Source organism: Plasmodium gallinaceum (assembly GCF_900005855.1).
Source record: "Plasmodium gallinaceum strain 8A genome assembly, contig: PGAL8A_v1_87, whole genome shotgun sequence".
Lineage (NCBI taxonomy): Eukaryota > Apicomplexa > Aconoidasida > Haemosporida > Plasmodiidae > Plasmodium > Plasmodium gallinaceum.
In genome coordinates, this window is record NW_021628251.1 from 1,695,461 (window position 1) to 1,707,756 (window position 12,296).

Sequence of the window (12,296 nt, forward strand, 5' to 3'; positions counted from 1 at the left end):
TTTTTTTTTTTTTTTTTTTTTTTTTTTTTTTTTTTTCTAGAATTTACATAAAATGGAAGAAAAAAAAAAACCTTTTTGCTTAATTAGCTCATGTTTAATGCTTTAAAAATTTTTCAAATATGTTAAATAAAAAAAAAAAATATTATCCATGTTTATAGATTTTTCTTTTTTACATTACAAAAATATATTTATCATTTAATATAATTTATATAAATAATAAATTTTGTAATAGTATTTTAAATTTTATGAATGCATATATAAAACAGTCTATTTGATGATTCTAAATTTAAAAGCTTAAAACACTACATAATTGATGATTCAGATCTGAAATCTATTAATATTTGATTTAGTTTAGAAATGAATTAATATTTTTAAAATAATAAACTTTTACAATAAATTTTATTTTTAGAAATATAAAAAAAAATTTTTAAGTATTCATACGAAAAGAAAAAAAGAACATATACAACTTATAATTTTAAAAATTATATAAAATTGAAAATATATAAGTAGAATGAATACATATATGTAAAACTTTTAAAATATATAAAAAAAAATACATATATTATATGCCTTAAATCAAAAACACTTTTTTTTTAAAAAAAAAAAAAAAAAAAAAAATTGAAAAAGCATTAGTGTTGATATCTCTTAAAATATAGAAAAGTATAACTTTTTTTTTTTTTTTTTTTTTTTTTTTAATTTGTTAATTTTAAGCCAGAGTTTTACTTTTTTTAAAAACAAGGTGAACAATGATATAATCGTATAATTTTATAAGACGTATTAGTATTTTTGTTCTTCAACATTATTAGACATTATCAAGTATTTCCTTCCTTTTGTCAGTTATATTATTTACGTTTTTCCTCTTTATCTAATTCTATTTTTTCCTTCACCTTAATAAAAAAATTATATATACATTTATTTTTTTATATTTTTTTGTATAAATTTTAAAATATGCAAATATATAAAAAATAAAAAATTTGTAAAAAAAATATTTTAAGAATACATCCTATTAACTATATTTACATAGAAAAAAGGATAATATATACATGTGTTTTTATAATAAATATGTTAGGTATTTAGAAATATAATTAAGTTTTCAATATAATTATAATTTTATTTTTTTATATATTTATACTTCATTTATTAAATTATTTGACTCTTTTTTCTCCTTTGCATAACTTGAAATATTTTGTTGTAATTTGTTTGTACATGAAGGTGGTTCTTCTAAAAGCTTTTTCAAAGTTTGAACAAAACAGGAGTTTAAATTAGTAATTTTGTTTTTTTGATTTATATGTGCACATTTTATACTTTTCATTTTTTCTTTTTTTAATAATTTTTGTTCTTTTTTTCTAATTAAGCTTTGTAATTTTTTAATTTGTTTTTTCATTATTTCATTAGATTCTTTCAAATAACAATATTCAATAAACTCATAAACTTTATTACTATTATCGCTATATTTCATATTTTGAATTTTCTTACTTCTAGATTCTATTTGTTTTAAAAATTGTTTTTCCTTATTTAAATTACTTTTTTTTTCGCAAAACAGAAAAATTAAAATGGATAGTTTTTTGCTTTCAATAAATTGGATCATATAAATAGCAAAATAAAATTCTACTAATGAGATTGATAATTTTTTAAATATATTTTCATCAAATAGCATTTTAATTAAATCTTGTTCACATCTATAAAACTTATCTTCCAAAAAGTTACTATATGAATAATTTTTTCGTTCATCATTATTTTGACAATTATGAGATGTTTGAACATGTGAAGTACTCGACTTTTTTAAAGTATTCTCAAACTTTTTTAAATAAACATAAAAACTTTCTAAATTTTCCGCTTTTACAAAATTTTCTATAAAATTGGTAAATTTATTGTTTTTATCAAAACCCAAATATATGGAATAAGTCTCTGAATAAGAGCTAAATAAAGAATAAAATAAAAGATTTCTCTTTTTTAATTCAAATTGTCTTTTATTTAAAGGAACAAGATTAATTAAATTTTCATCATGGTTTTTCATCCAATGTATAAAGCAAATAGAAAATCTTGTAATAAAGCTTAACCATTCAACTGTTATTTGATTATATGACTGATTAACAAATAATATATTTATTGCTTCTATTAAGCAATTTATGAACTGCTTTACATTTTTGGAAAATTTATTGTCTTCTGAAGGATATACATCCATATTGCTTAAATACTTTTTTTTAGAGAATTTCTTTTCTTTATTTAAGGAATTGAAAGATTTATTTGATAATTTTTTTTCAATGAATTCATCAAAACTACTATTTGTTTTTTTTAAGTCTGAATAATTTATATTAGAAGAGTATTTGTTTGAATGCTTTCTGATATTGTAGTAATGTAAATCAGAGTGTAACAAATCTAAACTTATTCTTGTTTTAGCTATGTTAAAATTTTTAGCTTTTAAACTATTTATTGTTTTTTCACATTTTTTTTTCATAAAATTTTTTGGCAACAAAAAAATTTCTTCTTCTTTCTCATTGAAAAAAATATAATTAAATGGAATTTTATTTAATCTTAAAAGGAAATCAAAAATATTATTATCATTATTGTTACCTTGTAAACTTGTTTTTTTTTTTAATTTATTATTTTTTTTGTAACTTTCACACATTTTGATATTCATGAAGTTTTCATTATTCTTTTGTTTAGAAAAGAAAAATGTGTTTTCATTCAATAAATCTTCAGAATTTTTTTTCTCTATATTTTCTGTGATTTCTTTACTTTTAAAAATATTTTCATATATTGCAAATTCTAGTATAATTTTATTTATCATATATATATGAAAATAGACAAATAATAGGATTGGTAATATATTTATTATAACGAAGTTAAAAAAGAAATTGAATTGTAGTGTTAAATATGATATAAGGATAGAAAAAGAGGAGGACAAACCTAATTTATGTAATACGTTGTTAGATCTTTTATCATATGGGGAATATAATAAAATTAAAGTAACATCAGTTGTTAAAATAAAAACAATACAGCAACAAATAAAATATTTAGAGTTATTATCTCTTTTTGTATATAACTGGCAAATGAATGATATCATAACAAAAAATATTTTTATTATATTAACAAATTCCCAACATCTATTTTGATAATTATGTCCATTAAATAAAAAATAACTCTTTAATTGACTGGAATAAGAATAAAAAAATTTAAAATTTCTCATAGTACTGTAGTTGTAAGTTATAAATAAAATTATAAATCCACAAAAAAAAAAAGAAGAAAAAATTACACCTGATAAAAATAATTTATTCCTGAAATCACAAACTTGTGAAGGCATATGATATAATACGAATATAGGACGTTCGTTTTTGTATTGTATTTGTTGGCACCATATAAGTTCTAATAAGTTAATAAGTATAAAAGGAAAATAAATATATAGAACAATTATATATACTGATATTAAATCTGAAAAAATTCTTTTTATTTTATTGAATAGGCTAATATTATAGGGATGTATATAACGAAATAATCCTAGGGCCCTGATGTTGTAGATATTTAGTAAGCATATATATGTCCAATACTTATCTTTTGAAATATTTTCTTTTATAGAATAATTAGGTAATTTATTTTTATGAAAGTTATCATTAAAATTATACATATTTTCATAACTAGAAGATTTGTTTTTATTTAATAAACTTTTGTTATATGAGAAACTTTCAAAACTAGACAATTTATTATTATCGGAAGTAGAAGTATCATATGAAGTATCTACAGTTTTGTTGTTTTTTTGCTTTTTTATTCCTTTATTTTCATTAAAATTCATATAATTGTCTTCATATGATGAATATTCATTTACAAAATAACTTTGTTCCCATTTTTTAAAAGTAACAGTTTTATTTTTATTTTTTATTGTATCAATCATTTGCCTTTGATAGTAATGGTAATAGAAATCAGATACATGCATATAATAAGGATTTTCATTCACATTATTTAGCTGTTTTTTAATAACTTTTTGAACTATATTTATTTTTTTATAATTATAAAAAGTATATATAAGGTATGTTAAAAAAACAATGAAAGTCAAAATAGCACAATCAATTATAGGCTCCGTAATTTTTACAAATCTTTGTATATACCATATAAAAATATATTTCTCATTATTGTAAGAACTGAAAAAACAATTAAACTTAAAATAATGACCAATAAATCTCAATGGTAAATTAATCAAAATTTGAAAATATAATATATAATTTTTGAAAGAATTTGAAATAGGATCTAATATAAAACCATAAGGTAAAAAACAAATAATAAAAAAATACCATATTTTTAATATCCCTATAAATACATAATTCCTTTTTAAATAACAGAAATAATTCATATAAACTAATAATAAGATTAATATGTAAAAAAAAATTTTACGAATCATAAAATATAGTAATTCTGTTTTTGTTCCTTTACATTTAAAACATTGAGATCTAAAATAAATAATGTCATAATTTTCTGAACAATTATTACATAAGTATCCTTCTGATCCTTCATAACATAAATTATTAACACCTCCAACACATCTTTTTGTAATTGGACATAGATGAACATCAGGAACCCTATCTACAGTTAAATATTTATTTTTGTATTTTATTTTTTCTAGTTTTTCAGTAACTAATATTGGTTTTTGAGTATCACTTAATGCGTCACCCATTTTTAAATTGTCAAATAACTTATCACTAATATAATTAACTTCTATTTTAGAATTTTCATTTTTATTTATATTGTGATTTGTTTCTAAAGTAATATAACTTAATTTTTTATGAAATATATTCTTCATTATTTTTTCATTAATTATTATGTTATTATTTTCGTTATTATTTATTTCAATATTAAGAGAGTTCAGTGGAACCCATGCAAAATCTTCATGATCTATTTGAAAAGTAGAAAAGTATCCTTTTTTAGGAAATGGGATAACATGATCATAAATACCTAAATCTATAAAATATTGATTATTTATTAAATTTTTTAATGATTTTAATTTAAAACCACCAATGCATATTGAACCTTCTGAGCAATTTACACATTTCATTTCTTTTGAAGATTCTCTAATCATATATTTTCCTTCTGTACAAAAACATTGTTTTTTACTAACAGAACCTTCGAAAGAAGTAGCAAATTCCATGCATAAACCAGCACATAAGGAATTATCTATTACATCTTTATAATATCTTGCTTCACACTTTACACATCTTTTATTTTTATTTTTTAAATTTAATCTATATCCTTTCCCACATAAACATTTATGAATATCCGTCGATTCAAGTGTAGTTTCAGGAATAAAAGATCCTTCAGGGCAAAAAATTGGGGGATGATGGATTTCCTTCTCGAAATTTTTGAGCCATAAACCTGGGCAAAACATTTTTTTGGGACATTTTAAACATTTCATATCTTCCATATATTTATGATATTCATCAGAGTTTTCATAATTTAAATATAAGTGATTAGTGTGTTTTTTCGAGTGATTTTTTACAAGCATATGATTTACATGTGAATTTTTTAAATATGTATTTTTTTTTTGAATGAAAGTCACATTATTATTTTCTAAAATTATATTTTGTTTATCCATTACTTGTTCATTTTTCTTTTCATGAATAACATTTTCTGTTTTAACATTTTTTATTTTTTCTAGAATATTATCTTTTTTTATAAGAAATTTTTTTTTTCTTCCTTTAGATTTATATTTGCCTAAGTTATATTCCCTATCTTCGATATCATTTTGTTGAGTTAATATTAAATTATTTTTTTTTTGACTTTCTTTTATCCTATTCACATCTTTTTCCTTTTTTATATCTATTAATTTAATAGTATTACTACCACTAAAATAATATCCTTCTCTACAAGTACAATCATATATTGAATTTGAACCTTCATCAGATGTAGTAAAATTAAGAGGACATTTCATACATTCATCATTAGATATGATATTTTTGTAAGTTCCTTTTTCACAAGGTATGCAAATATTTAAATCTTTTTTTAAAAAAAAACCAGGTAAACATAAGCATTTTTCTATCGTTCCTTTGTAATTTCTTTTTACAGAATTCAAAGGGCATTTACTTTTCTCAAACGATTCCCTATTACAATAATAGTTATTTGGGCATATATTGAAGACATATATTTTCCATAATTTAAGCATTTTATTCCTTTCTACTGCGCAATTTACTATTTTACCTGTATCATCATATTCAATTACATTTGTTATTTCTTTTAAGTTATTATTTATATAATATGATTTAATTTCCTCATAGAAATATAAATTACATTTATAAAAAGAAATCATTTCTTTTCCCGAACTTTTATATAAAATAAAAGATAAGTCTATTTTTCCTTTATCATTTTTTTTATCCATTTCTATACCTGTACAATATATATTGGATATACATACATTTAAACAACTTATTACATCTAATTCAGGGATTGTAGATATATATGCATTTCTCCCTAGTATTATTTTTTTTTCACTTTCATAACATTCATAAATTATGGCCTTCGTGATATTTGTAGAGTAATTTTCTTCTCTTATTTTTATTGTTTTTATTATATCATCCTTTTTTTGAGCAACTATATCAATATAATTTACTAAATTTTTATGTTTTACTGAATATGATATTCTATTTTTATTTTTTTTAAATCTTTTATTTTTTTTTTCTGGATTACTTAAATTTTTCACTGAATGTCTCTTCAACCTTGATTTTATTCTTATTTGTCTTTTATCAAAAATGTTTTTTTTTATTAACTCACTTCTGTGTTTTGCAATATCATAAACATCTTCATGATCTTTTTTTTCATTGACGTAAAAAATAGAACCATTTTCTTCTAGGAATTGATAAGTTTTGTAACTATCCATTAAGAGAATATTTTTCAAATAATTTGTATGAAATACATTGCTATATACCCCTTTTAAGTTGTGTATTCTATTATATATTTTTGGAAAATTAATTATACTTTTATTTTCTTCTATATCCATATATTTGCTTTTATTAATATTCCCATTTAAAAGTTTCTCTTTGTCATAATTATTGTAGATCATATTTTTTGAAAAATATTTTTTATTATAATCACAATTATCTTTTTTGTAATACTTTTCTATTCTATTATAATGGTGATCCCTTTTATCACTATAATTTTTATTTTCATAACTTTCATAAATTATGTTATTATCATTATCCGTATCCTTATCACTTTTACTTTCATAATATGCCTTATAACAATTATCATTCTTTACCCTTTTTATTTTTTTGTTAATTTTTTTGTATTGATTATTTAAATAAAGATGGAAGTACTGCAAAAATTGGGTATTTTTCTGCATTAATTTTTTCTTTGAATATTTATAAATATGCTCAAAAAATTCATTGTAGTACCCTCTCTTAGGCAAACAATCTGTAATAGAAGTCGATCCCACAGACATTGTAAAAGTATGAGTGGGACAAGGAATACATTCTCCAGATGAATGATGAGGTTGAAAGGTATCATAAGGGCACAACACACAAGAAATAGTAAATGATTTTAATTTATTAATAATTATTCTTCCATATCCTTTTTCACATAAACAATCTAAAATACTAAAACTCTTCAATTTTATGGTAACAGAATTTTGAGGACATGGCATTATTGTATGATCTAACCCTTCACAATAATTATTATACCTACATACAGAACAAATAGATTTATTCATACTATAAAAATATCCAGTTTCACAAAGATATGCATCATGCAAAGATGTGGAACCTTTTTTCGATGAAAAAATGATACTAGTTGTTTTACCTATCTTATTATTATAATGTTCAATGTAATTTTCGTTAGTTAAAAATTCTTGTGTAGAAGTAGGAGAAATTTTAAATGGATTGCATAAATCATTAGAAATGTTCCCTTTGAAATCTTTGAAATCACATATTTTACAGTCCTTTGAATGAGAATCATAAAAATAGCCTGGTGCACATAAGCAATATTTGTCTGAATCTGCTGCTCTTTTAAGTGTTAATCTATTTTTTTTGCAAGGTATAATATCAGCTTTATTTTTAGCATGTGGGTTATAAAGGCAATAATTGTTTAAAGGACATGGGACACATTTTGAACGATCATCTAAATAATATCCATCTTTACAAATACATTTTAATTCTTCATAACTTGCTGCTCCTTTAACTGTACTAATTTGATTATTATCACATGTAAATTGACACGTAAAATCTCCTATTTGATCTTTATAAAAACCTAGAGGGCATTTTTGACATTTGCCCTCTCTTAAGTAATAACCAGGTTTACATAAGCATTCATATTTTGAAATCGATCCACTATGGAATGTTGTTGAATTCGGTTTGTAACTATTACAACTTATACAATTAAGTATATTTGAGTAAGTAGAATAAAATCCTACAGGACATGGTAGACATGTTTTAAGTATAAAATAATGTCCCTTAGGACATGTAGATAAAAAATTTGAAAAATTTAAAACTTTATATTTAAAAAAATCATATACTACTAATTTAATATCAAACCTTGCAGAAATTGTAATTCTACCACTTATAACCCCACTTTGTTTATCAATATTTAATCCCGTTTTTATAAGATTTTTAGAATGACGTTCATATACTTTCATTTCGAATTTTTTAATGTTGTCACTTTTTATTAAGGGTATAAAATTAAATAGTTCCCCATTTTTAAAAACATTAGGAAATTCATCGTATTCTATCTCGATTTCAGACAATTCATTTATATTAATAAAGGTTATGTAGCTTTTAAAATTTTCGTTATTGTATTTTAACCCACATACTATTAAAAAAAGGGGAGTTGTTAAAACTGAAGTGTTTATATCAAAAACTATATTATTATAGGTTAAATATAATTTAATAACCGGATAAGTTTCAAATATTAATATTCTTGAGCTTGATAATTCACTTAAAAACAAAAGATTTCTTCTTCCATGATTAGTTTTAAAAAGGGATAAGGAATAGGGTTTATCTAACCCATTTTTATTTTTTACTGGAATATTATGATACCCAAATGTTTGTATAATTTTTTTTTTAATTAGGCAAAAGCAAAACAACATATGTAACCCTGTGTCCACAAAATAAACCTTGTTTTCCACTACTACAATACCTGCAGGATATATTAAAGTTATAACGCCATCCATTAAAGCTTCTGGAATTTTATTTTCGCTCTGAGAATTAATTATCTTAATCCAAAAATATACATCATGTAGAATATAATGATCCCCATTTGTTATATAATCTAATTCAACATTATTTTTATATTTAATGGTATTGTTTTCTATAGAATCTTTATTTTTTTCTTCATTTTCATCTGTAAGATTTTCTTCCATTTGTCCATGAGTAATTTCTTCTTTTTCTGCTAACTTATTATCATTTTCTATTCCATCAGAGTTAAGATTTAAATCTTTATCATTTTTATCTAAATCTGGTTTTATTTTTATATTTTCTTCTTCTGATTCAGAGTTATCATCATATTTTTTTTTAAGAAAAATCGAATTATAGTAAAAAATATTTTTTCTATCTGCATCAGTGATGAAAATCCTGTATCCATCTAAAAATATATCAACTGGGTTAGTTAAATGATGAAAAATTGCTTCTTCTATTTGTCTTCTTTTTATATCCATAATAACAACAAGTTCTTTATCTAAGAGAGTAATATATTCTCTATATGTCGAACATGCTAAAAGATTAAATTTATTTTTTTTCATTTCTAATGCTCTATCAGTATCTAATGATAAAATTGAACGTATCCCTTTATCTATGGAAGAAATAATTCTTATTTTATCATTTCTTAAAACCATAGTTGATGTATCATTATTAATACAATTAAATTTAGATATCAAATTCATATCAATTAAAGAATCGAATTCGTCAACTATTTGTTTTTGAATTTTAACTAAACCAATAGATTGTAATACTTTTTTTTGAACGCAAATAATGAATGTGCCTTTTTCACTAAACTTAAATGGATGAGTTAAGATATAAAAATTTTTTTTTTCCTTTATTTTAACATTGGCAATGATTTTTCCTTCACATTTTACAAATGAATCAAATATGAGTAGTTCGTCTCCTTTGAAATTCATTAACCACTTACCTTTTATTTTTAAAGATGTTAGTCCTTGTTCACTTCTTATAAATTCTTGATTAGTTGCAAAATAAGGAATCATATATTCTTCTTCATTATTTAATTTTGATTCATTTTTATTATTTGAACTATATATATTAAGGTATCCTCTTCTTAATTTGCTTTTAATTAAAAATGAAAATTTATTTAATTTAGTAATGTTATTATTCGTTTCTTGATCTATGCTTACATTAGTGCTACTTTTTTTAATACTCTCTTTCTTGCTATTACCTTTATTTTTTTTTATTTTTATATTAATATTATTATTTTCTATTGGATTTCTTTCTAAATTTCTCAATTCATTCAGATATCTTTGTTTTTTATTTTTTACAATAAAAAGAGGATTTATAACAACATATTTTTTTATTTTAGAAATCAAATATTCTATAGAAATAAATATATTTTTTGAAAAATAATTATTTGTCATATGTTTATAAAGCATCAAAAATTTATTTATTTTAGTGAAATATAGTTCTATATTTTTAAAAATTATGTTATTTTTTTCTTCGTTTTTATTTACTTTCCTTATGAGATAAATATTTTTTTTTTCTTTAAAACATAATATGCATTCATTTATTTCTCTATTTTCCTATAAAATAATAGTTTATATACACATTTTTTTGAAAAATTAAATAAGAACAAGAATTATAAAATGAATATAAAACAAAAAAAAATACCTTAAGTTTATATATAAAAAAAAAAAAAAAAACATATATTTATATTTACAAAATGAAACTTAAATATACTATTTATATTTTTATACTCAACATATTTTTTAAAAAGAATAAAATACTCTCCATTATATAATTATATAATACCTTTTTCATTTTGAAAACTGTTATAATAATAGTATTCATAAAATTACAATATAATAGAATTACCATTTGTCTAAAACTCATTTTGAATTGTTTTTTCTTCAAAAGATAATTATTTAAATATATGGATACTATAATTTTTTTTTGATCTAAATTTAGCACTTTATATCTAAAAGAAATAATAAAAAATGACATATTTAATTAATATGTCCCTAGTTAAAATAATTATGCAATTATATATCTTTAAACTAAAATAGAACATATATAATATTTTTATATAAAAATGATAGAAATTTTTTTATGTATTTAATAAGTATATCGATTATTATATATTTTATGATTAAAAATATTTGTAAAATAAAAGAAATATTTTACCTTTGATCATCGTGGTGCATTCTTAAAAAAAAAAGATCTTCATTAATGAATTTGTCAAATAAGAAACTGTTAAAATTATTTATATTTCTTTCTATTGGAAAACATGTTTTTTTATTTGCATAATTTTGAGAAAAATGGTTTACTTTATTTAATTTATAAATGTTGTAATTATTCTCATATCTATTTATTATATTTTCTTCTTTTTTAATATAATTAAAGACATATAATAAAAACAAAATTAAAACACTCTTTTTTATTTCCATGATTCATTACACCACACTTTAAATAATTGAATTTAAAAATATCAATAAATTAATTCGTTTTAAAGAAATTTCAAATTATTCCATTTAAAATATAAAACGTAAAAAATATCATTAAAAATTTCTTCATCTTTGCATTTTTATTTTTTTTTTATTTTTTAAAACATAATATAGATCTAAATAACTTTATCGCTTTTTCTTTCCTTTAATTTTTTTTGATAGATATGAAAGACATTTAAAAAATTAAAAAAAAAAAAAAAAAAAAAAAAAAGAGCATAAAATAGTTAAATAAAAATAGAACAAAAATTTAGTAAAATATATTACCAATATATTCTTTTTCATATATAATAAAAAAAAAAAGACTGATACAATTTTATTATTGTTGTGTTATTATATATAGATATATATTTTATTATATAATTATTTATTTATATTTTTTTATCTGTTGCATTTAAGAACATTTATAATACAAATAAAAAAATTATAATTTTCAGATGTAAAAAGAGTAATACGTTGTTCATATACATTATTTTTTTTTATTTTTAACCCAAAAAATAAATTTAATAAAATGTACCTTTCTACTTTATGTAATCAGAAGATTAAAACCCTATGTCCAAGATTAAGACATATTAGCACACATTTTTTTTTTTTTTTTTTTTTTTTTTTTTTTTTTTTTATAAGAAATTTAAATTTTTTTTTTAAAAAAATAAATAAATTTTTT

At 20.4% G+C, this 12,296-nt stretch overlaps 1 protein-coding gene across 1 annotated transcript; it reads right to left on the minus strand.

The window, feature by feature from the left end:
* Positions 1 to 842: 842 nt before the first annotated feature.
* On the minus strand, positions 843 to 11,578 carry CRMP3 (cysteine repeat modular protein 3, putative; the record flags this gene model as incomplete). The annotated part of the gene is made up of 4 exons (XM_028672152.1): positions 843 to 887; positions 1,133 to 10,714; positions 10,944 to 11,109; positions 11,316 to 11,578. 4 exons carry the CDS (start codon positions 11,576 to 11,578, stop codon positions 843 to 845), a joined length of 10,056 nt encoding a protein of 3,351 aa, XP_028528734.1.
* Between the last annotated feature and the right edge of the window lie 718 nt (positions 11,579 to 12,296).